The sequence below is a fragment of the Myotis davidii genome, unplaced genomic scaffold (assembly GCF_000327345.1).
Source record: "Myotis davidii unplaced genomic scaffold, ASM32734v1 scaffold18, whole genome shotgun sequence".
NCBI lineage: Eukaryota > Metazoa > Chordata > Mammalia > Chiroptera > Vespertilionidae > Myotis > Myotis davidii.
Window position 1 is genome coordinate 14,332,886 of NW_006292696.1, and position 26,578 is coordinate 14,359,463.

At 47.6% G+C, this 26,578-nt stretch overlaps 1 protein-coding gene across 1 annotated transcript in view; it reads left to right on the forward strand.

Annotated features, from left to right (window-relative positions):
* The window catches only part of TENM2 (teneurin transmembrane protein 2), a 910,242-nt gene that overhangs the window by 837,051 nt on the left and 46,613 nt on the right, over nucleotides 1-26,578 (forward strand). The window contains exons 16-24 of the mRNA XM_006766332.2: nucleotides 903-1,113; nucleotides 5,437-5,556; nucleotides 8,446-8,707; nucleotides 9,455-9,722; nucleotides 13,545-13,688; nucleotides 14,124-14,373; nucleotides 21,565-21,585; nucleotides 24,539-24,771; nucleotides 25,939-26,093. Coding sequence (XP_006766395.1) covers nucleotides 903-1,113; nucleotides 5,437-5,556; nucleotides 8,446-8,707; nucleotides 9,455-9,722; nucleotides 13,545-13,688; nucleotides 14,124-14,373; nucleotides 21,565-21,585; nucleotides 24,539-24,771; nucleotides 25,939-26,093 — 1,664 coding nt within the window. The remainder of the gene's footprint in view (nucleotides 1-902; nucleotides 1,114-5,436; nucleotides 5,557-8,445; nucleotides 8,708-9,454; nucleotides 9,723-13,544; nucleotides 13,689-14,123; nucleotides 14,374-21,564; nucleotides 21,586-24,538; nucleotides 24,772-25,938; nucleotides 26,094-26,578) is intronic.

Here is a 26,578-nt window from a genome sequence, read left to right on the forward strand (position 1 = left end):
TCGCGAGGGATACCATCAGGAAGGCTTCCTGGGGGAGGAGGCCACACCTCGCTGGGGCCTTAAAGGATGAGTCATATCTGTTTCCTCCACTATACTGTCAGCTCCTTAAAGACAAATACCATCATTCTTGGTTCTTGGTTCCCTGTTTTGTTTCCAGAACATGGGTGGCACTCAGACATTTGTTGAATGGTAGATGAGCAAATAGAAATCAGCCCAGGAAATGGACAGAGGGGTGGAAATCTAAGCAAGATAATCAGGATAGTCAAAGCCCTTCAGGTGTGCAGTAAGGCAGCACCAGAAGCAATTGGGTGAGCTCATGGCTTAATTCCGGGGTGTTCAAGCCAAAGCTATTGGTTCAGCTTTCCTGGCAAATAAATGTAATAAATGTAAAGCTCCCTGCACCCACTGAGCCACCTGGTCAGCAGAACGCTCCCTGGCCCAGCGGGAGCAGGATGTACTGCTTTTCTCCCCTAACGCGAGATGTAAGGAATCCCATGCATTTTGGTTACTTGTGCACCCGTTTGCGCAGGCCCCTGAGAACTGGCCTTGGGTCAGTTTTTGTGCTGTGCTGTTTTAAAGCAAAGTGTATGTTTTTATTCCCAAGCACTCAACGCATACCGGCTTAGAATAGAAAAAGTAGAAACTCCAGGAAGTAAAAATAAAGGAAGAGAAGCACACTCATCTACAACCTGGGGATAGCCAGTTGTCAACATTTCAATTATTTCCGTTCAGTCTTTAAGTTTTCTCTGCACATAAACTGGAATTACACTGGGACCATCATGTGAAAGCTGCCAGGTCAGGCCTTTGGGCAGGGTCCATGGCCTCAGGACAAAGGCATTAGCATCTCTGAGTGGCTTTGTGCCATGAAGTGCACTGACCCATCTCTGCCTCTGCCTTTCCAGATGGCCTGGTGGATTGTCTGGACCCGGACTGCTGCCTGCAGTCGGCCTGTCAGAACAGCCTGCTCTGCCGGGGATCCCGGGACCCGTTGGACATCATTCAGCAGGGCCAGACGGACTCGCCCGCAGTGAAGTCCTTCTACGACCGCATCAAGCTCTTGGCAGGCAAAGACAGCACCCACATCATCCCTGGAGACAACCCCTTCAACAGCAGGTAGGCACTCTGTCCTCGCAGGCTGCTGAGGTCTTTGCTTCCCTCCCTGTGAGAGCAGGACCAAGTGCTTCTGGTTTTACTATGGGCCCAGGGGGCCTGGGAACTACCCCAAGGTCCAGTTCACAGGAGGCCCTATCTGCTTTGGGGGTCGATCTCTAGAGGATTTGGCCGTCAGAACCTACTGGAGACACCTATTGATGGTCTGGTTTTCAGATCATTTATAGGCGCTATTATTTTATGATATTATTGGTATTATTGAAGTGTCCCTTTATAATACCTCTGATTGTGGCTTTTGTTTGATCACTGCTGAAATATTTCATTCTGTGGAGTATTAACTTGATAGCATAACTTATTCTGGCACCTGAGAGGCCAGATGATGCCAGTTGGTAAAATTTATTAAGGACCTGTGATGAGCCAGAGACTTTGTGTAGACTGTCTCTGATCCCCACGTCAACCCCATCAATTGTTGTCTGCTAATTGCCTGCTGTGTGCCAGGCATTGTGTTAGCCAGTGCATTGCAACTCTCCTTCCGAACTGGTGGGGTTTCTCTTGAATTTATTTTTGCTCTCAGTTGCTCATTTGAAGCTTATGAATATTCTAGGAACAAATTCTGTATTTATCTTATAGTCATTTTGGCCTCTTACACCACTCTCCCTGGGACATGTTAGAAGTGTACCCCTGTTCAAGAGAGCAAGGGGAAAGGTTGGCTTTGAGACACTGCCCATCCCCTCCTCTCCTCTAGGCACTACTTTTGTTTTTTAATGTATTTTTATTGATTTCAGAGAGGAAGGGAGAGGGAGAGAGAGTTAGAAACATCAACGATGAGAGAGAATCATTGATCAGCTGCCTCCTACATACCCCACACTGGGGATCGAGCCCACAACCCAGGCATGTGCCCCGACTGGGAATCGAACCATGACCTCCTGGTTCATAGGTCGACACTCAACCACTGAGCCACACTGGCTGGGCCTAGGCACTGTTTCTGATTCTGAGGGTGAGAAGAGGACAGGTGACACAGGGATCTTCTTACAGCCTGCCTGCATATAGCTCAGCTCACTTTTGGTAGGTCTGGGTTCAGACATGAATTGTGTCTGCAGATGGGAGGATGGCCAGCAGGCCCTTCTTGGGGGTGTCCCACCCTATCTCCAAGCTCCCTCCCACGGAGAAATAGCACCACTGGCTGGGTCCCCTTTCACAAAACCTCCAGGAACTAGGAACTTGAGCAGTGTGGTCCTGGCCTCCTGGCTGCCCGGGTCATGCCATCTTTCCCTTAGTTCTCTTTATCCTCATTTAGTTCTCCATAGTGCCCGGAGCAACTCAGGAAGTATGCTGTTTAAGCGGCTTCCATCCAGAAAACACCAGACTTCACTTCCTACAAGAGTCCCTAACTTCATAAGGGGTCCTCTTGGAGCCGCCCACCCCACCCCATTAGACTTTGGGGAGAAGGCATCCTCAGGCCAGGACTCAGACCCCGCGCCTCCCTGGAGAGGCTGGGATGGGAGGTGAGGGTAATGGTGGAGCTAATTAATCCGACAGCCCCTGAGAACTCCCTGGGAAGTCATGCAGCCCCAGTTCCTGGCAGCTCTTTGAACATGAGGGTTCCAAGCAAGGTCACCTTGGGCCAACCACTGGAGCCTCTCTCTGTTCTGGTTTTACTAACAATAAAACAGAAAAGGGAAAATATAATCGCAGCCCTCTTCTATTTCAGCCCTGACCACTCCACCCGCCACCCCCAGCTATATGTGTAGAATATACCACACACAGTCATATTATTTTAATACAAGAACCCCTCCCTAAGAAAAATAAAAGAAACCACAAATCTCTGACCAAAAATGTATTTTCTCCGCTTGTTAAATCCTGGTTCTGGGGCAGGGGATGTTTCCTTTTTAATTATGAACATAATTCCTACTGGTCCTTGCACTGGGCCATAAGCATTCCGGTGTGGTGTGCATATAGTTTGCTATCCTGCAAATGCCCCTTTCAAAGGCTCTGTTTCTATCAGCTTCTGGTTAACATTTCATGATTCCTACCCTCAACCTAGTCATTTCCTGATAGTCTCCTTTTCATACTCTCTCCTCACCAGCTCCTTGCAATTTCATCTTACCTTCCTCACCAATAGTCAGTTGCCAATTGCAGAAGACTCCTGGAGCCAAGATGCAGGAGAACAGGCAGGGACTCCAGAATCTTTGGTGGCCCAGCCCCAGAGATCCGGGCAAAAAAAAAACTTGCTTTAGAGGAAGCGCACCACCCAGTGAACCCACGCTCCATCACAATAGGCATGGATGCATAGTTCAGAAACACAAACGGTTACTTCAAGACATAGGTTGAAGTTCACCAAGCATGTGAATCGCAGTACATTGTCAAATAATAAAGAACAAAACTAGAGTAAAAAAAAAATTTAATCCAAGACGTCTAAGAAAGCATTTCCCCTAGATAATAGCATACAAAAATAACTAAAATGCCTTGACTCCACCACTATAATTTATAGAGCAGATCTCACTATCTAGATAATGTGATAATTGTTACACATCAATAATCATAAATAGGAATGTATGGATAGCATGTCTGAGCTCAAGCTTTTCTGCAAATCAACTGCCTAGAAATGATAGGAAGCCAGGAGCAATGAAGAATTAGAAAAGTAGGGGGTAGAAATCAGAGGCAACCCAGCTACTCCTATTCCTATCACTCTGCCAAGTCTCATGCTACAAGAATGATTTAAAAGAACTACCAGTTGTGTAAAAAAGGGAGGGGGAGAACTCCTAATTTTGTTTTCTCATCACAAGCACTTTGTACCTTGTGGTCATCGACACACGTCATGGATCTTAAAATCGTGCCTGGGAAGACCTGAAAGAAATCTTAGTCGAAGCTAAGATAAGGAACCAGAAATTGAACAAAAGAATTATTTGCATAAATTAGTTTTCCGCTTTCAAAAGACTCCAGCATTGTGGTTGGAACTAGCTAAAAAGGGGCTTCGTTTGTTAGGCAGCCAGTAGCAGACAATTAGAGCTGTCAGTGGAACGTCTCAACCCTCCTGAGATCACCCAAGTGTTGGGGTTGAACAGTTGGGGGTATTGCTAATGAAAAGGAGAGGTGCCTGGAGAACGCATCCCTCCAACTGCGGGGTCTCCTGGGACTGCAGAATTAAGTGCATTCCAAAAATTGAGCCGGTTTGGACAAGATTCTGGCAAAGAGCGGGTCAGCTTGATTACCTAGTCCAGAAGCTGGGAGTGCGTCCAGGAACCTGGAAAACCCTCTGCCTTTGCCGAAGTGCCCAGTGGCTTAAAGGCCCGCAGGACAGCTGCCAACTTGCCTGGCAGGCTGGGGCTCAGTGCGAAAGAGGAACGCTCGTTAGCCCACTTCTGAGACCCAGAAATCAGGATTTTAAAAAGATTCCCAGGTGATTCTAATGTGCAGCCAAGGTTGAGAACCACTGGAATAGAGTGTCGTGGTGTCTCTGTGGCTTTGCGGATTTCCCAGGAGCAGCTGGTGGGACAGGAACCTTCTGGGGGAAGCTCTGGTGACTGTCGTCTGGAGAGAGGGGAGCTTCCTCTGACAGTGGAAAAGAGCTGAGTGGGATTTCAGCCACCTCCCCTGCCTCCGAGAGAGCAGGGATTTGATATGGGAAATACATAGTCACATGGAATCCAGAATCCAAGCCAGGTCTCCCAGGAGATAAACATATAGCTCCGATATTCTCCTCTCCTCGGGCGGTCATGGACTGTGAGGAACTCTGCTCTTAAAGGGCAACAGAAAGCAATGTATGTAAATGTTCAGCCTCATCATAACCCTCCATGTGCTCCCCACCACCCCTGCCATCCCGGCCCAGAGGAGGAGGGAGCATTGCCTTCCTTCCAGACAAGAAAAGGAATGAGTTGCAGCCTCGGAGGCACTCGCCCAAGCAGAGTACTCTGTGCCCAGCTAAGGCACAGCCTGGGTGACAAGGGGCAGCCTGAGGTTGGGCCACACCAACATCACACGGTGTCTATCATGAAGTGAGGCCAAGGGGAGAGAGATGTGTGTGGGGGAACCCATCGCCCAGTCCAGTGAGTGAGATGCTGCCCTGAGTGTTACCCCAACGTGTCGCCAGTCCTGCTCCTCAGGTGAAGCTGGCAGTGAGGCATCCTCTTGCCCACACCTGTCTGTGAGGTGCGGTCATGTGAGCCAGAAGTTAATGTTGAGAGTCTTGGTCTTGCCTGAGGGACCAGATGAGGACGGGAGTGGGAGGAACAGTGGCGATGAGGAAGGGAAGGGAACTGGACCCCCTGTCTCCTTGTTCTCCAGGGTATGGCTCTTGGCTCAAAGGCCTGTTTCTTTTTCTCTCAGCTTGGTTTCTCTCATCCGAGGCCAAGTCGTAACTACAGATGGGACGCCCCTGGTTGGTGTGAACGTGTCCTTTGTCAAGTACCCAAAATACGGCTACACCATCACCCGCCAAGATGGCACGTAAGTAGCTTGTGGGGCTCTCCCTTCTCGGGAGCAGACAGAGTGGCAGTGGTGCTGTTGGCGGCCCGAGCCTCACAGGAACCACGCCGCTGCCCATTGTGGACTGGAAGGCCCACCAGGCCAGAGCTCCATGAGGATTCCCCCAGAGATAGTTTTTTGCTTTTCGGTATGATATCAAAAATAAAAATACAAAATAGAATAGCCAAGCTATGGAGGGCTGCCAACAGTCCTCCTTTTCCCATCTCAGGTAAACGCTTTTGTCTACCTGGTGTGTGTGTGTGTGTGTGTGTGTGTTGGGGTGGATTCCAGGGAGAAGAAGGGGGAGCAGCTCTAGGAAGCTCACTCCTGTTTTAAATCAAAGGCAGTGCCAGGTGACAAGGAGCCGCATGGCACAGCGTCCTGTGGTGAACCCCTTCTGCTTTCATCTGCGGCTCTCGGAGCTGTGTTGTCTGTGCTCTGTTTTGAGGAGGTGGGATGTAATCAGAGAAATCTAATTAAATACATTTAGCCGTCACCCTGCTGTGGGAAAGAGCCAACCTTTCCCTATTATCTTCTGATTAGAAACACGCACCCGTGCAGCCCCCACCAAGATGAAAGCCCGTCATTTTCCTAATCCATTGGGCACGGAGTTGCAATTCAGAGAAAAAGATAAGAATAAAAGAAACTTATAGGAAGGGGGAAACTCACTCACCCTGGGCTAAACCACACACACACACACACACGCACACACTCTTACATTCTATTCCAAATGGAAGAAGAGACTGTTGCTGTAAATCAGATGCAACACTTTTTCTATAAAACTAGACACTGGGAAATCATAGCCGTGTCGTGAAATGTGCTTCTTGCCTGTCTCTGGTGAAAAGTCTGGTCTTATTCTGTAATGCCCTGAGATACCCTTACAGGTAGTTTCAAAGATTACCACCAGCCCACAGCAGCCCTATCCTCACTTGCCCACCTGTGAAACCCGAGGGAGACATCTGTGGATTCACACCACAGTCTCAATATTTGCTAAGTCTCTGAGGATCTCACCCACACATTTCTGAGGACTGTGTGCCACGCAGAGCTACTCAGGCCCTTGCAAATTCTTAGAACCCAGGGCTCTTGCCTTGCAAAGTCCTGTCACAAACAGGAGAGCATTTCTGAGACCTTGTCCTGCTGTCTGTCCCCACTTTACGCTACCTCATCTTCCTCAGCCGCTTCCTGGCTAATTATGGCCCAAATCCACCTCCCAGGTCATCTCTCCAAGCTCCCAGATCGGTGACTCTGTGGCTTGTCCAGGTTGCAAAGCCATGGGAGGGGCAGGATGTGTTTGGGGGTGCTCTGAGGAGCCCCATTGTTTAGCGGCAGGTGGGTGCCGCTGACACTGGCGATTTGATTCTGTCACACCAACTAGACACGACTTCCCTTCAAAACACTTGCCTCTCTTCTGTGTCCCATACAAAACCATCCCGAGCAGCGTACATGCCCCCAAATAAATACGGGGGTGGACAAAAACAGGTGTACAGTTGTGAGTATGTGAAACATAGAGTTCATTCTTGTATTATTATTTATCTATTAATTGTTGTATTCTTTTTTATTATTAACCTACTTTTGCCCACCCCTGTAAATACACAAATTTGTAATAAATAAATTATTATACTGTGCATGCTCTGTTCTTTATCTCAATATTCATGTGCACCGTGTTCGTTCCTTAAAAACGCCAAAGGTGTCACCAAAATTGGGTGAAGCCTGTGGGTCATGTGTTTTCGCTGAGTGTGACTGAGACACAGGCTCTTGGGAGCTGTCGGGGATTTGGGAATGAACTGCCCTCAAAGGGTGAGATCCCATGGAGGAGGGACGCTTAAAACTGAGACTTCTCGCTGTGAACTCCTCCCCGTCTATTATTTTACTTTACTGGCGATGCACCTCCGTCCAGCTCTGGAGGGACACACGGGGAATGTAGTTTAAGGATGACTGGCAAAAGCATCAGGAACGGGGAACAGGAGGTGAAGGGGTCCAGAGGTACACACTCAGGTATAAGATAGAAATGTCCCCAGGGGTGGATGTATCGCATGGTGACGGTAATCATTAATAATACTGTATTGTAGTTTTGAAAGTGGCTAAGAGATCTTTGAAATTTTCATCAAGAAAAAAAAACTTGTGTAACTATGTGTGAGGGGTGATACTAGGCTGATTGCGGTGACTATTTCACAATCTGTACAAATATCAAATCATGTTGTACACTTAAAATCAATATAATGTCATATGTTCCATTGTAGCTCGAAAAAGTTGAGGTTCTCTGAAACAAACAAAAGCCCAGAAACAGCCCCGGTGGGTGAGAAGGAAGCATTAATGCCCCTCTCTGTCCTGGCATCGCATCGCTATAGCCCCGCTGTGTGTGAGCCTCGCACGATGCTAAGTGCTTGACACCAGGAGTGCGAAACACTCTGTAAAGGGCCAGGTGGCGAATATCTTAGGCTTTACATGACAGATGGTTCCTTGTTACACCTACTCAGCTCTACCCTTGTAGCACACAACATCTCCAGCAGATAAGTAATGAATGGGCGTGGCTGTATTCCAATAAGACTTTTTATACCCAAACGGGATGGGCCAGGTTTCGCTAGCCCCTGCTCTGCACTCATCACGATCTCTCCTTCTCTCAGCCACTCTGTGAAGTTGCTGTAATTATCCCCAGCTCATAGGTGAAGAAACGTGGGCTCAGAGAGGGTCAGTAACTTGCCCATAGACACGCAATTAGTAAGTGGAAGAGTTTGGGTTCCAACCAGCCCGTGGTCCACCAAAGCCCCAGCTCTTCCCCGGCATGCTCAGCCCCTCCCTCTGCTCTCAGAGTGCCTGCCTCGTCTAAGGGTGCGTTCACCATCTCAGGGAGCCCACTTCCCGCCTCTCCAGGTTTGACCTGATCGCCAATGGGGGCGCCTCCTTGACCCTGCACTTCGAGCGAGCCCCGTTCATGAGCCAGGAGCGCACCGTGTGGCTGCCTTGGAACAGCTTTTACGCCATGGACACCCTGGTGATGAAGACCGAGGAGAACTCCATCCCCAGCTGTGACCTCAGCGGCTTTGTCCGGCCAGATCCGATCATCATCTCCTCCCCGCTGTCCACCTTCTTCAGTGCTGCCCCTGGGCACAACCCCATCGTGCCCGAGACCCAGGTAGGAAGGGCGGGGACCGGGGTAGGACTTTCAATACCGCCTTGACCGAACCTGGCTGGCCACCCCATCTCTACCCGGGGGGCCCAGAAACCAATAGGAAGGGGAGAAGCAAAAAGTAGAAACAGTAGAATCTGTAGTCACTGAAGAGAAGTCTGAATCTCTCCTGGACATTCGAGATGCTTCCAGATAGCCGTGCAAGACTCTGGCCGTCACCAGCGCTTTTAATAAACTAAAAACAATATACAGATGTGTAACCCACCTGTAAAACGCTTTTCACTCCTGTTAGTCACAGAGACACATGATAAGAGGCGCTTTAATGATCTACCTCGGGGCTGCAACAGAGGGCATATTACATTATTGCCTCCCTGTTGCTTTATACCAATTGTCAGTGGAAGTTGCGGGTTCATATAATTACAGCCTCTCGCGGCCTCCTCGCGTGCAGCTAGCAATAAAGCCTGCTGTTCTTATTTACATCTTTTGCCAACCGCGTGGCTTTTAAAAAGAAACACAATGGTGACCAAGAATAATTATTAATCCAGAAATCATAACCTCAGCGCCTTCGCTCCATGGTGTAGGATAAAGTTTTGGTGTGGTTTTCTTTTTTCTATCAGCCTCGGGAAGTGGTTCTTACACCCCACTCGGGGCGGGATGCTTCCGTGGGGGTGGCCGCAGGAGGGCAGCCTCGGGGTCGCGAGCAGCCCACCAGCCACGGGCGTTTGATGCAGTGTGTGTGCCGCGTGTTCTCAGGTCCTTCATGAGGAAATTGAGCTCCCCGGTTCCAATGTGAAGCTCCGCTACCTGAGCTCCCGGACTGCAGGCTACAAGTCGCTGCTGAAGATCACCATGACCCAGTCCACCGTGCCCCTGAACCTCATCAAGGTCCACCTGATGGTGGCCGTGGAGGGACACCTCTTCCAGAAGTCATTCCAGGCCTCTTCCAACCTGGCCTACACCTTCATCTGGGACAAGACCGATGCGTACGGCCAAAGGGTCTATGGACTCTCTGACGCTGTCGGTACGTTTGGGTTTCAAGTCCCTGTTGATGCTTGAATTTCATCATGTATTAATTTGACCAATAGTTATGGAGTTCCTAAAATGCGTCAAGAACTATTCTAGTAGAAAGAGATGCAGTGGTCTGCGAGACAGACAAGAGTCCCGGGACCTTCTGTGCTAGTGGGGGATCAAGATAATAAACCCAAATTAGACAAGATAATACCAAGCAGTGATATGTGCTCATAATGTGATTTGTACCGGGGAGGAGTGATGTACACTGGGAACGCCTTTTATCCAAGGCGCTCAGGGAAGGCTCCTCAGAAGGTGACATCCTGGCAGAAAAGGAGAGGAGAATGAGGTGTGGTTGGAGGACAACGAGGAGGCCAGTGAGGCTGGGATGCAGTGGACAAGGAGAATATTCAAGATAGGGGAGAGAGGTGGTCACTTGCCGAGTGAGCACATGCAAATGACCCAGAATGCACCGTGGGGATCAGAAACTGGCGCTGGGGGAGCTGGAAGCCACGAACTGTGTCTCAGGCTTTGCCTTTGAGATCACATCACACACACACACACACACACACACACACACACACACACACACACTCACACACACTCACACACACTTATGAAAGACCACCCTAAGAGAAGTGTCCTAGGGTTACCAGGCTTTGAAGAGTTGTGGGCTGTGGATTAATGTCAATCTACCCAGTATAGTTTCCTACTGGTAGAAAGCTATCTGGGTTAATTAAAATGCAGATTCCTGTGTTGTTGGGTTTTGGTTTTGTTTTCTTTTTTACCAACAGGCTTGTGATTTTCAAGAACCGTAGTAAGTTACCAAAATAAAAAACCAGCATACTCAGACATTTTCACCATAAATGGCACCCTGTGTTTTGTGTTAGGAGTTTTATGATTTTAGGTTTGCATTCAAGCCTTTAATTCCTTTTGAGTTAATTTTTGTATATGATGTGAGATAGTTGTCCAGTTTTCTCAACAGCATTTATTGAAGAAACTGTATGTCCTATCCCATGGTATAGTTTTGGCTGCTTTGTCATTAATTAATTGACCAGATATGCATGGGTTTATTTCTGAGCTCTCTATTTTGTTCCATTAACCTATGTGTCTTTTTTATGCTAATACCATACTGCTTTGATTACTATAACTTTGTAATATAGTTTGAAATCAGGGAGCATGGTGCCGCTGGCGTTGTTCTTCTTTCTCAACATTCCTATGGGTTGTTTTAGGATTGTTTGTTCTTTTTCTGTGAAAAAAGCCTTTGGTATTTTGATAGGGATTGCATTGAATGAGTCAATTGCTTTGAGTAGTATGGACATTTTAACAATATTAATTCTTTTAATCCATGAGCATGGAATATCTTTTCATTTATTTGTGTCTTCTTCAATTTCTTTCATCAGTGTCCTGTAATTTTCAGTGTGCAGGTCTTTCACCTCCTTGTTTAAATTTATTCCTAGGTATTTTATTCTTTAATTGTTTTAAATTTTAAGCAGGACAACTTGCTAGGTGGTGTTGTCTTGACCATCAGATGACACCTAATGTCAGTTGGTCTTTTTCTTTGGTGATTTTAACGGACATTTATGTTTATGGCTTGGATCCATTAGGCCATTAGGATTTGCAAATTAGTATTTTAATTCTATCATTGCTTCCTTATTTATTAGCTAGAATACTTTCATTTAGAGATGCTTTCTCTTTAACTGCTTGGTTATTTGAGATATAGTTCAAATAAGAAAGGATAAAGGCTTGATTCTTTCCCTTTATTTACTAACTAGAGGCCCAGTGCATGGGGGAGTGGGAGGGGGTCCCCACAGCCCAGCCTGCAACAACACCAGCGTCCCTCGCCCCGGCATCCGGCCCAAGGCCCCTCCCTTCCCTCCACACAGCCGGGGTTGCAGACTCTGGGTTCACATTGCCAGGGCGATGCTGCCAGTGTCCCACCCTGGCCACTATGGGCACCACCATCTTTATCCCGGAGTGATTGTTAATTTACATATTACTCTTTTATTAGATAGGATTTTCAGTATAATAAGTCAGTTTCTTTAACATCCTCTAATGGTGGCAAATTACTGTTTTTTAAAAAATACCATTCTGCCTCTAGCCAGTTTGGCTCAGTGGATAGAGCATCGCCCTGCGGACTGGAAGGTCCTGGGTTCAATTCCGGTCAAGGGCACATGCCCAGGTTGCAGGCTTGATCCCCAGTGGGGGGCAGCCAGGAGGCAGCCAATCAATGATTCTCTCTCATCGTTGATGTTTCTATCTCTCTCTGCCTCTCCCTTCCTCTCTGAAATCAATAAAAATATATTTTAAATGAATAAATAAATAAATAAAAATACTATTCTGAACTCACAGAGCGAAGTGTCTCTAATATAGTAGTTTTAATCCATGGAAGTTATTTTTTTTGCTAATGCTCAGATTGCGCCATCTTCAGAAGCCTCTTCAAGCTGACTCCCAAATTCTTTCAACATGACCCCAGTAGATTCTTGTTCCTTCCTTTCTATCTGGTGTGATAAAATGGCCAGGCCTCATCTTGTTCATTTCTTGCTCTGACTATATCTTCAAGGAGCCCTGATTCTTTTTAATGAGAAATCATATTTCAAGGCCACAAGCCAGGCACTAGCAATTCTCTCTGCTGCTGGGACAGTCATTGTTTCTTGGAATTTTCAGAGGACAAGCTAGGAAATATATGGTTTTTCTAAAAAAGATCAAATGCATCTTCTGTTCCTATCGACACTCCTATATCTCAGGATTTAAAAGAAGCTGCAAGAATCCCCGAAGGTGACACACGCAGTTAAGAATTTAATGTAGTAGGAATCGCAATAATAACAGTGGCTCATCTTTCGAAAGCAGCGTTCCAATTAAAAATGTACGGCCTCTCGGTGTTCTATCTCGTGTCTCCTTCCTGCATCTCTCTGAGAAATTAAGGCCTCACTCGCTCCGTTTTCCACGTGGGAAAGGGAAGCCACGAGGAGGTCTGAGCCGGAGCAGAGTGAGGACTAAGTCCTTCATCTCCCGCTTCTCTCTCCCATTTGTCCCTGCAGCAAACATGGGGGTTTTGCAGTTTCTGGGTTCTGTTCCCCACTGACTTGCCATGGAACTGGCGGCTGGGTCCGGTGCCTGAGTCGCCCGGCACCCTCTGGAATTCAGAGTGAACATTCCGAATGCCGCCACTCACCCAGGCTGCTGCCTCCAGTCTCCTGATAAATGGGCCACTAAGCCCTTGCCGGTTTGGCTCAGTGGCTAGAGCACTGGCCTGCGGACTGAAGGGTCCCAGGTTTGATTCTAGTCAAGGACACATGCCCGGATTGTGGGCTGGGGGCAGCCGATCAATGATTCTCTCTCATCATTGATGTTTCTATCTTTCCTTCTCCCTTCTTCTCTGAAATCAATAAAAATAGCCACTAAGTTTCCATAGGCCTTTCTCCCAGTGACTGCAAATAAATAACAAAACTATAAGAAATGCATGTCGCGAACAGCGGGCTGAGGGAGACGGTCTCTCCTGTCCATCTCGGAAGGAGAGCTGCATCAGTTCTTAAATGATTCAGCTCCTGCCTCCACGTCACTGGGGTCATTTCTGAAAGCCAGCTCTTCTTCGGAAAGGTCTTTCCATCCCCACGGAGCGCTGCTGTGTAAAGTTTCAAGGTGGAGTTCAGCTTGAAATTTGAATTTAATATCGTTGGGATCGTGAGGAGAAGAGCAATCAGCTGCCTCCTTGGGCGGGATTTGGGAGCGGGCTGGGTCTTGGGGTGAACGCATGTTTCCCGGGCCTGAGGAGTGCTCTGCTGTCATCAGTCAACTCTCCGGTCCCCGCCGGCCCTTCCCTCTTGTCTTTCAGTGTCGGTGGGGTTCGAGTATGAGACCTGCCCCAGCCTCATCCTGTGGGAGAAGAGGACCGCCCTCCTGCAGGGCTTTGAGCTGGACCCGTCCAACCTCGGCGGCTGGTCCCTGGACAAGCACCACATCCTCAATGTTAAGAGTGGTATGTGAGCACGATCCCTTCCTCAGACACAGCCTCCTCTCTCCTGGACCCTTCTCTCCATTGCATTGGTAGTCTCTCCCCTTCCCTCGGCCAGTTTCATCAAACGCCCAAATACTCGCTGGTTTTCCCACCTTCTCTTTTTAAATGTCAAAGAATGTTGGGCTGGTTTTCCCAGACCGTCCGCCTTCGTGTACCTCACAACTCTTCAATTATCTCTACAAATGTTATCCTACCCAACCCCATAGCCCTGGGTCTCCCCATCCCATCTCTCAGCAAAGGGAAGAAATCAGATTGACATTTTCTAGGGTTTCTCTTCCCCACATCTCGTCCCGTCCCATCGGCAGGCCCATAGAAGTGTCTCCCTAAGGCAGTGATGGTGAACCTTTTGAGCTCGGCGTGTCAGCATTGCACGGCCACTCTCTGTACCGCCCGCAGGCATCCTGCACAAGGGCACCGGGGAGAACCAGTTCCTGACGCAGCAGCCCGCCATCATCACCAGCATCATGGGCAACGGCCGCCGCCGCAGCATCTCCTGCCCCAGCTGCAACGGCCTCGCCGAAGGCAACAAGCTGCTGGCCCCGGTGGCTCTGGCTGTGGGCGTCGATGGGAGCCTCTTCGTTGGCGACTTTAATTACATCCGGCGCATCTATCCCTCCCGCAACGTGACCAGCATCTTGGAGTTACGGTAAGCGGCCACACAGACGCCGTCTTTTGTCCTGTCGCTGCCACAGCCACACGGCTCCAAGGGTAATCGGTGGCTGCATTTGGGCTTCTCCAGAGAATAGGCATTCCCTGTGATGGGGTGAGGTTCGAAACCTAGGACCAGACTCCAGTGAGGATTTGGGGAAAGGCTTTGTGTAGCTGTAAAACACCACACACGCATTTCAGACAGTTGTCAATACCTGAGTTACAAACTAGAAAAGTGATCTCAGTCCTGGTGTTTGCGTTGGGACCTGGGTAGCTATGTTTTGTCAAATCCCCAGGCCTGACTCTAACACACACCAGACAGTGAAAGAGCTGCTCAAAGCTGTAGGTCCATTTCTGTGATTTCGAAAGGGGCACTTTTTAAAAATACAGATTCCCGCAGCCTATCCCCAGAGGACTGATCCAGTCGGTCTAGAGGAGGCCAAGGCATCCTTTATCCTTGACAAACTCGGTGGGAGATTCCAGTGCCTGTCAACATCTGAGAACCACTGATAACTATTTACTGGTTCACACGTTTATGTTGAGCAGCTATGTGTGAGCTCTCTGTGAATTCTCTGCACCTTCCCGCTTTCACTAGGATGTGACTTAGGATGACTTAGAATAGGCTACTAGGCAGCTCCTGCACCTTCCCCGGTAGATTCAGTGCTTGCTGCTCAGTCTAAAGCCCAGACTCCCCTGTGCTGAACAGAGTTTCTTGGAAACTCTCTTCCCAGGGAAGTTGATTCCAGGCCATTGAACCTTGAGAGGGATGTGTAAGTAGAGAGAGATGAAGTCTATAAATAGGGGAGAAATGTATTCAACAGATACTTGGGGAATGTATACTGTGCCTGGGACTGGCTAGCTGGGGGGACCCGGAGGGCGGGGGTGCGGATAGGAACCAACAAAGTCCTAGTCATTGTGTTTGTGGTCTGATATGGAACTTCAAATCATGTGGACAACTAAAACATAACTTCAAGTTGCATTAAATACTTTAAGGGAAACCTAACAGGCTAAGGGATATCGATTATGGTGGGGATAGAGGAGGGATGAGGAAGCTACATAAGGTAAAGTGGTCAGAAAATCCTCTCAGATCAGGTGACATTTGAACTGGGTCCTGAATGATGAGGTCAACCATGGGAAGATCTGGGAGAAAGGGTTCCAGGCAGAGAGAAGTTGTGCAGAAGCCCTCATATCAGCAAATAACCTGGTTTATTTAAGGGACGAATAAAGTCCAATATGGCGGAAGTGTGGTGAGCTCAGGGGAGAGTGTCTCAGAGGGGGTCAGAGAGGTAGGGAGGGGACTGATGCTTCAGGGTCTCATTATCATGTTGATGAGAATGGATCATATTCTTAGTGCAATGGACAACCATTGGAGGTGGAAGTAGAAAGTGGGTGGAGTTGATGTGACCTGATTTGCATTTTTTAGAGACATTTCTGGCTACTGTGTGGAGAATAGACCACAAGAGTGGAGGCTATGGCAGTTGTCCAAGACTTGGGTGATGGTGATATGGACTAGGGCCGTACCAAGGGAGATGGGGAAGTATTCTAACTGGGATATATTTTCAAGATAAATCTGATCACAATTGTTGATTGATTGGATATAAGGAATGGGGAAAAGGAAGGAGAGAGAGAGAGAAAGAGAGAGAGAGAGGAGAATCAAGGGTGATGCCTAGGATTTTGACCTGAGCAATTAATGGGATGGTGGTCCCTTCTGCAGCAGCCTCAGCTCCTAGGTGCGGGACTTAGATGAAGTCACACGTTGCTCTTGCATTTTAATATCTTTGAGGTCCCTTTTGGGAGAGAGATCAATGACCTGAGCACCAGCAAGTGCTGCTGACTATTCTTGGGAGCTGAGACTGTGCCAGGCCCTGGGAGAGGTAAAAAGAAAGGAGTAAACTGCAGCTCCACACTTAGCAGGTTGCAACCTCTGTGGTCCAGTGGACACTTCCTGAGTGTGATGGTGAGCCACACCTGTGCTGGGCTCTGAGGTCCAGACAGGGATGAAACCAAAGCTCAAAGAGCAGCCATTCCAGGCTGAGATGGGCACCCAGGCAAGTGAGGCCATTCAAGCTGTGTTCTAGAAGAGCCAGCAACCAACCACCACAGAAGGACAAAGGGGGAGTTCATGTGAATAAGGTGTAATAACCAAAAAATGAATGAGAGGAAGAAGGAGGCAAAATGGAAGAGGCTGGATAAACTCAACCTACCAAGTTGATAGCCAGACAAACCACTTTTCCTAGAGCTCCCCAGGAGGTCCCCTTCCCAAGATGTTTATTTCCTCTTCTGTCCCAGGAGAGTCCTCTTCTTCTCAGGCTCCTGTGGGCCATGGAGACCCAGGAGAGGAGGCAGGGCGCTGAAGGTAGCATTGTGCTTTCCCATGAGGGTCACGCTTCTCACTGGCATTTGTCGCCCTCCACCTCTTCCTTGTCACTGCTCTTCCTGATCAGCGCTGAACCAGCACCTGCCAGCTGCATTCCCACCTCCGACCTTGACTCCTGCCCCTCAGCCTACTTACAATACCTTCTCTCCCTCATCACCGAGCCCATCTTTAAGGCTCCATTTGAAGGCCCCTTCTTCCTTGAAGCCCGATCTCCTTAGTGGAAATAATTCTCAACCTCGTCTGGGTCACTTTGTCTAATTTTCCACAAGAGTTGATAGTGTTCACCGCCTTGTTTTTTAGGTATTCCTGTGTAAATCTTAGGGCCCTAGTGTGTGTGTTTCTGTGGAGCAGGCAGTTTGGGTATCTTTGCCCCTTGATGCCTAGAGTAGTATCTGATCCACACCAGCAGCTCAAGACCTGTGGCTTGAGTTAACACGGACACAAACCAGTGTCCTCCCCTTGTTGGAATTTGCCCTTGGTTCCATTCTTAGAGTTGTAGAGGCCACAATATCAGTGATACCAGCCAAGGGCCCACCCAGAGCCATGCCACACCCACATGGTGACAATGACAGGGCTGGAGGCCGTGGAACTACCAATTGCCCTCGACAGCCATATGGTTTTTGTTGTTGTTTTTTTCCTTTTTAACCACCTTTGGACGCGTTCTTGCTTTCATCAGCCAGGGATCCAGAGATGATTAGAAGTTAAGCTTTTACAAGAACACTGGTTTGATTCTTCTTTTCTTCCCACTACATACCTAAAAACAAAGGGCTGTCAACCCCGCTCTTCAAAACAGTAACCTTCAAAGGGAGAGAGGAGGGAGGGAGGGATCTGTCTTGCTTATGTCTTTTCTCCACTGTGAACTGGCAGCCCAGTGATTCCATTTCAGGAGCCAGTGCCCATCCCTCTCTCGCTCACCCACCCCAGAGCCGCGCCTGAATCAGAACTTTATGTAGACGTTCCCGTTGTGCTCTCGCTGTCCTTCTCCCTTCCTTTGCCTATGGAAAACACACCTGGAAAACGTCCAATGCTGGAAAAAGCCCTCTTCAGTGCCACCAGCACTGGAGACATTTTCAACTTCCCCCAAAAGCCTGACATGACCTGTTGTAGCCCATTTCCCTTCTTATAACTATCACCCTCTCCAGGTGATCCCTAGAAAACCTGAGCACTGTGGAGCAGAATAAATATCAGTCACTACCGCCTTAGGGTGAATTTCTACCCTAGACAAATCTTTCCTCCCCGCCCCCTCCCCCCGCCCAGTTTGAGACTATCTTAGCAATTGGACCCCAAAATAAGGCAGTAACTAATAAGGGAGGGGACAGTGTCTTGCTGCTTTTCTTAATGTGGCCCCTTTGGCAAACATATGACTCTTGCGCTTTCCATAATATTTGATAGTCTGTTTTTTTAATTTCCCAAATATAAGGATATATTATGATATTTATTATGGTTTTTTCCAACTAAAACACTTGCCATGCTGAGATTCTGATGGTGCTGTTGGGGTGACTCAACGGCATCATTGCATTGGGGAAGCTCTTCAGGGGAGGGAATGTCTGGCTCAGGGGTGTCAGTGCTGGAGAGGGAGGAGACGTGAGAAAGAGGGAGCCTCAGAAGGAGGGCAAGGGCAGCAGAAATTGGAATAAGCCTCACCAGGCAAAGATAAGCTTTGCCTGAGAGTTCCAACCAGGACAGACCCTGCTGGATGCCAGCCAGGATGTTCAGGAGGAAGATGGTTCTAGTTAGAGAGCAGACACTTGCCCTGTGTAGTCAGGGTATAAACACGGAGGTCAGGAGACCAAATATAACACAGCACCCAGAATAGCAGTAACAACAATATCACCATAAAACTTTGAGCAGTTCTTGGCTCTGTTTTCAAAGAGCTCTTTTACCAAAGACAGATCTAGGTTTCGTGCAATTTCAGAATGAAACTGAAATTATTTAGGATGAGAAAAGAAACCAAAACAACTGCAGATTTTGAAAAGCTGACAATTACTCCAAACATCACAAAATTCAGAAAAATAACCTAAATTTTTTATTAATTAACTACTCATACACGTCCAGGATACTTGTTTTCCTACACTTTTTGACTGCATCCTCTTTGATTGTCTCTTAATATGACAATGACTTTGTAACATCATTATCTATAAAAAGAATAGAGAGAGATTCAGTCTTGCCTTCAGTATAGCTGGTCAAAAGTTGCTTCGGATTACTGATAAATTAGAAATTTTTCTTTGATGTTCACGATTGATTATGGGCGAAGTCGTGAAAATTGCTAGAATTGTCAATGTTTGGGACAACTTCATCAAGCTTCTTTCATAGTATTTCTGAGCATTTCAGGTTTTCATGTGCAGTGAATAATCTAAATATCATCAGCCAGTTTGTCACTGATGTCCTGGTAATAGTGCAGTGTGACTTCTACCCTGGGCATTGCACTTCCCGTCACAGTGGGAGGTGAATCAGCTCAACAGGGCAGGGGCATTCCTAAAAGTCCTTCCTAACCAGAGTGTCTAGCAATAACCTAACAAGATGGTGCAAAGAGGACATAGCAACCACATAAGCACATCCCCCTAAAGTAAACTAAGTGTGTCCCAACTCACTTTTGTTTAGTTATAACTAAAACAAACAAACCAAAAATGTGGCCATTCCAACTCCACCCTCTTCTGTGGCGTGGAGAGAGTTGGAGTAGAAAGAGACAACAGCTGCATAGCCCACGGTCACAGACAATAGAGCAGTGAAGGCCTGGGAGGGGTGGGTACAGGATGGGATGGGGGGGTGGCAGTCAATGAGAAAAACAAACAAACAAAGGGGACATCTGTAATACTTTCAACAATAAAGGTAAATTTTTTTATAAAAAGAAAAAAAAGAGACAACAGCTGACTGCAGCTTTGTGATTCTGGGTAGAATATGAGGGGTTGGAACCAGTCCAAGGCAGGGTCTACCCAGCCTCCTTCCCGCTCTCCATCACTCAAGAACCCATTTGCCCAGTCTGCCTCTCTCCGGGACTCCTTCCTAAAACTCAGCAGCATGGGAATAAGTCATGTCCGTATTTACTTCTTCTGTTCACAACAAAGACAAGCACACACACATAAATCACAAGACAGCCTGATGAGTGCTCTGCAAGGCAAGCTGAGAACACTCGGAGAGACCCTGAAGGTCCGCACTCGGTGGGCTAATCCACCTCCATTCTTGAACCTGAGGCACCACTTTTTCCTCAAAGCATAAGCCTAAAAGCTTGGTGTTACTGAGGCCACGGACACAAAGCCTGGGCTTTGGACATAGGGATACATAGACCCAACGATGCTGTTATTTTGGTTTCTTGCTAAGCACCCACTCTGCTGATGGCCCTAGACTAGAATAGCAGTGACCTCAGCCTTTCAGCAGAGCTCATGCCCATGTGATCATTCCGACTCTGTACTCTCAGTGACTTGGTCCCCCACCCTTGCCCTTTTCCTTCCTCCAACATAGATACTATCTTAATCAACTTAAAGCCGATGTCCTTAGGCAATAAGTAGGTCAGGTTTGCAGACCCAAATCCCATCCAGTCTTTTTACAAAATCTTGACTTTAAAAAAAAAAAAGTGGAATTGATATTGCAATAATTAAGAGCCAAATATGACTACCACTGGTGGCAGATAACATTTCACTTTCATTAAGCAATATAAAACAGACACACAGACTCCCGGTTGCCGCCCCGGTGCACCAGGCTTTGCAGAATGAATCTCAAATTGTACCATGTCAGTCAGAGCTCAGGAGTTATCAGCATCATTTAATTAACTTTTTTTTTTTGCAAAAAACTAACATGTTGGAATAAAATATAAAAATGTAATCCCTGTGCAAACCCACCACTAATGATGGCCCCCAGCAGAGGCCTGAGCAGCACCTGAGCAGGAGTCAGGCCTCAAACCCTCTTTGTTCTTTCCCTGAAGTCTCCTCCCTCAGCCTGAAGCAAAAGAAGGGTGGGGCTCCTTCTGCCTTAGCCTGGAGACCTCAGGAACGGGGAGCAGTTTCTCTCTTTTTTTCTCTCTAATGCAGTTAACTTCCAGCCACTTTCTTGTTGAAATTGCCTTGTCTTTTTGTTCTTAAGAGAAAAAAAACAAACAGCAAAACTTTTACTAGTTTTCCAAAAACGAAAGGTCTTTGGCTCCGATGACAATAGGATCTGATTACCTATGAATTTCATTTAAGAAGAACGCTGGATGGGGAGAGGGAAGGTGGCAGGGAGCAGGCATAGGAAATGGTTGTGATTCTCAGAGTTTAACAGTATTTGCCAAACTGAGATTGGGTGTGGGCAGGGACTTTCTCCTGGGTGGTACTGGCTCCGCCCTGTAATGCACCGATGGCAAGTAGGTGGCCCATGTGGCACCAGGATCACCCCCCCACACCCGGGGCAGATGTTACAGATGAGTCACGGTGCTCTTCATAGCTAAGCTTGAATTTGGCTTCAGAATCTTTCTGCACCTGTCCCGCCGCAGCCATCACTCATCAGCGGGTGTTGGCATGCAAGAGGTCACCTGCTTGCCATCCCTCCATTGGCCAGAAGACCTGTCTTACCCACTGCCACCTGTGTGACAGCCACATTGCTGGTCCAGGAATGCAAGCATTCTTGCCTAGATTTCCCAATGGCCAGGAGGAATTCCAAATCAGGGGGCTTCCCAGGAAATTGAGCCAGGAGCTGTCAGCTAGAAGCGGGGGAGAAAAAGACGGCCTATTTTCGGTCCCTTTATAAAAAAAATAAATAAACGAAAATGTGATGTTTGTTTTATCATCAGTTCTTCGGCTAACTGTTTGTTCTTTTTCCTTCTGTTTTCTTTCTATAAAGAAATAAAGAGTTTAAACATAGGTAAGACAAAAAACTCTTTCCTGTATAATTTGATATGGTTCGTTTGCTTCCTTGTCTTTGTTTTCTGTTTCGTGCTTCTTATGTAATGTTGTATATTTTTATGTACCAAATATAGTCACTTTTTTATGTGCTGATTGTGTGTTGTAGATATGATAAGCTTTGGCAATTATGAAATGCAGTCAAAAAGCAACCAAATAAGCTGACAGTAATTAGAATTTCCGGGAGATGCAAAAGCAAGATAATGAACCCTCAGCGAACTTTTATCCCAACTGCTCAGTGTGGTCCATAATTGGGCAAACAGTCGAGGCAAACTTCTGGCTTTTGTAAATGCTGGACTGGGTTCACAAAAGCTTTAATGAACTGGAAACGGGTCAAAAACTCATTTTCAACTCATTAATGATTTTTCCCCCCTGGATATATGGTCATTTTAAAAAAAACAAGTTAATTGCCAATCTGCTGGTCAGAATGAATCCAACAGTTGGATGCGTTTGGGATTTTCATGGAGTTCAGTCACTTTTTAAGTAGTATGAAGGGTATAGACCAAGTACTTTTTGTCTCAATAGCCTTTGTCATTCAATCGCTCGAAGGTTAGCATTTAAAATCATACTGGTACCAACACATATATGTGTGCCTACGGCTCTGGGGAGCTTCCCCTTACAAAGTTAGGACAAGTCCAGGTTGCCCCAGGGCGCACTGACATGGATGTAGCATGAGCTTTCTGGAAGAAAAATGATCTCACTTTTACTTGGGAGAAGAGAAAAAGCAAAGCTTTTTAATACTCAAGGGAAATGTATTTTAATACTCGAGAGACATGCCTCTCCCTTGCGCCTTAAAATGAAATGTGGAAGGCGCTTCATGATGTTAGGTCAAAATTAGCCAAAGGGTGGAGTCCAGATACCCACAATCATCCCAGTCAGTGGGAAAGCTGCATTGCATAGGAGGAGTCCTCTGCCTTCTTCTCAGGCACCCCCAAATTGGCTGGTCATAGACACCCCAATGGATCAAATAATAAAAGCAGCAGCAACACCCTGGAGGGACACCCCCCTTCAAACTCACCCCACTGGCCCTTCGCCTTAGCCACAGAAGTGGAAGGATGTCTGTGCGTCTAGCTGAGCTTTCCTGCAAGAATCCTGGTGGGAATGAGTAAGAGGCCGTGGGGAATAAGGGGGCCCCAGCAAGAATGGCCCCACACCCTCAACTGTCTGCTCGCTGCCAGAGATGTTGAAAAGCCTCCTGAGTCAGGCTTCCTAGAAAGTCCAGAATTAATTAATCTTGCTCACAGATAGGTACAGATGTGCAAAGCCCCGATCCTTCCGCTGGCCACGCCAGCTACTGTCCACTCAGTAACAAAGTACAGCGTCTAATTAAAAATGGCGCAAATATCTCCCTTTCTGCCCTCATCTGTTGTGTATATATGGATATTCTCTGAAGACTTAATAGCCAAAAAAAAAAAAAGGAAAGAGAAAGGAAGGGATCCGGGTAGCCTTCCCTTCCAGACTAGTTATCTAGGCTGGAATTTTAGAAAGACCTTGACTTCTAGTTCAATTATGTGTCTTCATAGCAACCTGAGGAGAAGCTGGAATTAAAGATGGTCTCGCTTCACAGATTGTTCCTAAAAATAGCTTCCTTCTTCTTTTCTTCCTTAAATCAGGGAAGAACCCAAACGGGGGTGTTTTAATTAGTCGTTTACTAGCTGGTGTCTACAGGACACATGCATCCAACACTGTCACCGCCCTTGCCCACCCTTCACCTCTCCCAGCTCCTCCCTTCCCATAATGCCAAACTGCAGTTGAAAAATAACTTTAAAATAAATAAATAAATAAATAAAGCCTGCGCTCATTTTAGGCATAGGGCACCGAAACCTCATCTGTCACCCTAGGGCGTAGAAGGTTCGCTGCTTGCATCCCGGAGGCAGTGATTTTAGTAACCAGCATGGGAGGGGCATGAGCACCCATTATGGCCTCAACCTCCAACCAGCAGCAGACAGTGCAAAGGGAAGAAGCTGCAGGGTTTGAGCCAAAAGGAACATGAGAGTGGTCTGATTTGATTTCTTCATGACAAGGAATCTAGGACCCAGCAGAGCCAGAAGATTTACCTAAGGTCACCAGCCGAGTCAGAGTTGAATTGGAGTTTTCTGTGTCTCATTCCTGAGCCAAGTCTACAGATCTTCCTCTGTCCTGGTCAGTAACACAGAGGAGATCAGAGAAAGAGGTCGAGGTCTCTGAGGCTTGATGTCTTCCTAAGGCATTCCACACACCTGAGGTATTTGTCTGCTGAGGAGGCCTAGGGCCCTGGCCCATCTTGGTCCATACCTGTGACCTCATTATTACCCATGATTCAAAAACTGGGTCTCCAACCCCAGTAATTCAGATTCTGGATGTGGTATCCGCGGGGCATCACACTCCTTCACACGAACTTGATTCGTGTCCACACTGAGAACTGGTAGCGAAGATCTGAGGCTGAGGGCTGGGGCGCCTCCCATTACAAAACCAGGAAGACTCCCAGCGGCTGCGGGATGAATGGTCCAGTACCTCGGAGGCACTGGGGAGGCACGGATTAAAAAGAGAACATTGTCCCAGGGAAGTGTCCCTAGATCCCCTTGAGAACATGTTAAACCCACGGAGGGATCAAGGAGGCTGACACACAAAACACACACACACACAGAGGACCAGAGTGGGGTCTTTCGCATCGGCTGAATGAAGCAATGGTACTCTAGCATGATGGGAAGCGATAGATTCTCTGTTGGCGGGAGCAGGTTAAGCCCAATTAGAAGTAGCTAAAAACCATCGTGTGTTAGAGCACTAAGTTAATATGGTAGATTCTTTCCAGTTCACTAAAGTGGAAAGACATTGGCAATGGTTACAGTCATGCTAGGATTTTTGTCATCTCTTCGGTGGAGCAGGCCATCTGCATCACCCCTTTCCTGTTTCTCTCTGTGTTTCTTCCACTAAAGCAACAACCCAGCACACAAGTACTACTTGGCAGTAGACCCCGTGTCGGGCTCTCTCTACGTGTCTGACACCAACAGTCGGCGCATCTACCGAGTCAAGTCCCTGAGCGGAGCTAAAGACCTGGCCGGGAACTCAGAGGTTGTGGCAGGGACTGGAGAGCAATGCTTGCCCTTTGATGAGGCCCGCTGTGGGGACGGAGGGAAGGCTGTGGATGCAACCCTCATGAGCCCTCGAGGTAACGCCTGCAGAGGAAGGAAGCCCGCCCCAGAGAGAGAGCTGGCCACGAGCTTGGCTTTCTCCTTATTGGAGCTCAGCCGAGCCCAGGCACTCCTAAGCACAGCTTTCCCTAGAATGGCTTAACTCTGATCGATTGCTGTGGTGTGTGGGGGAGTGTCTTTTTTTAAGTGTATTTCTTTTATTTGAAGTAAACTTCACCACCCACATATGCTACAAGTGGAAAGTGGTTGCTCCTGGAGATTTCTGACTGCAGCCAGTCACAGAGTCAGAAGGAGCCAGAGGCCTAGCTGTGTGGGCTGGAGACAGCACGGAGCCCAGTGGGTGGCCTCCAACCTCTCCCAGATGTTCCTGTTGGACAACAGTGCGCACAAGTCTAAAGCATGGCGCCTGACATTTTGTTAATGCCCAGTAAGAATGGGCATAATTTCTAAGGACCTGGGATTGGTGGGAGGGGTTCTTGGAACCAATGGATCTCTATTTGAAAAGGAATAGATAACTAAGGTTAAGGACAATCATTTGAAGGTCCAATTATTGTCACCATTTTTAGCTACCCTGAAAGCAGCTGGTAAGAAGCATTGGGTGTGGACATGAGAATAAAGATGCAAAAGAATTAGAAGCCTCTGTCGGTGTCTTAGGGGGGGAAGGGCGGTCCTGGGACCTGCGTTCCCTTAAGGTACTGATGTGCTAGGTGAAGTCAGGGCTTTATGGGGAATGCTTCCTGGAGAGTACACTCTGAATGGGGAGTGTGTGGCTGCAAGAACCATTATTTCTCTACCTCAGTGTTGCAATCAGTCGTGAAGGGTAGTCAAGTAATTTACCACCAATAATTTTTCAAGTAAGGAACTTGGGGAAATAACTGCTTTCCAAAAACGAACAGATGCAACGTTATTTCCCCATCCATTCATTTGCAGCCTTGGTTCATTTGCAGTCCAAGGTTTGTTCTGCAGTTCAGTGATGATACAGCCAGCACTCCAGGAATTATGCAGATCTCAACGCAGTGCTCATGAGAAAGGGGGTCACCTTAGAAGGCTAAGAACCACAGCTCTGAGTGTAATAACCTCTCAGTAAGGTCCCAGAAGGGAAGGCCCAGTAGGGCATCCCCACCTTCACCCTGCAAGCCCTGCTCCTTGCCGAGAGACGCACTCCCCCCATTTGTCTTGCTCAGGTATCGCAGTGGACAAGAATGGCCTCATGTACTTCGTCGATGCCACCATGATCCGGAAGGTCGACCAGAATGGAATCATCTCCACCCTGCTGGGCTCGAATGACCTCACTGCCGTCCGGCCACTGAGCTGTGACTCCAGTATGGATGTGGCCCAGGTAGGACTCCCTCTCTATTTCTCATCACTAACTAAGCCACACTTGGTTCTTGGTCTGAAGTTCTCACCAGCAACCTGTCTGAGCGGAGTGGGAAGGGGGAGATATAGATAGAGATCACAGGTGTGTTTGCAAAAGGCTTGAGATGAACTAGGCAGCAAGACAGACTGGGAAATGTCAGGTAGCATGAGAGAGAGAGAGAGAGAGAGAGAGAGAGAGAGAGAGAGAGAGAGAGGAGAGAAAGAGAAAGAGAAAGAGAAAGAGAAATTCTGCTCAGAAAAATGGAGCTGGTGCCTACTGCAGCCGTGGCAGATTACAGGTTAGGAGTTCTGTGTAATTGCCTCTCTTCTCCATCATTATTGCAGGTTTGAGAATGTACCGTGCAGTGTTATACGTCCATCAGAACTTCCCTGTTAATCTGAAATGATTGCATCCTCACTACATAAACCTTTATTTTGTGCAGTCAGAGCTGGAGCAGAGCCCTCTAC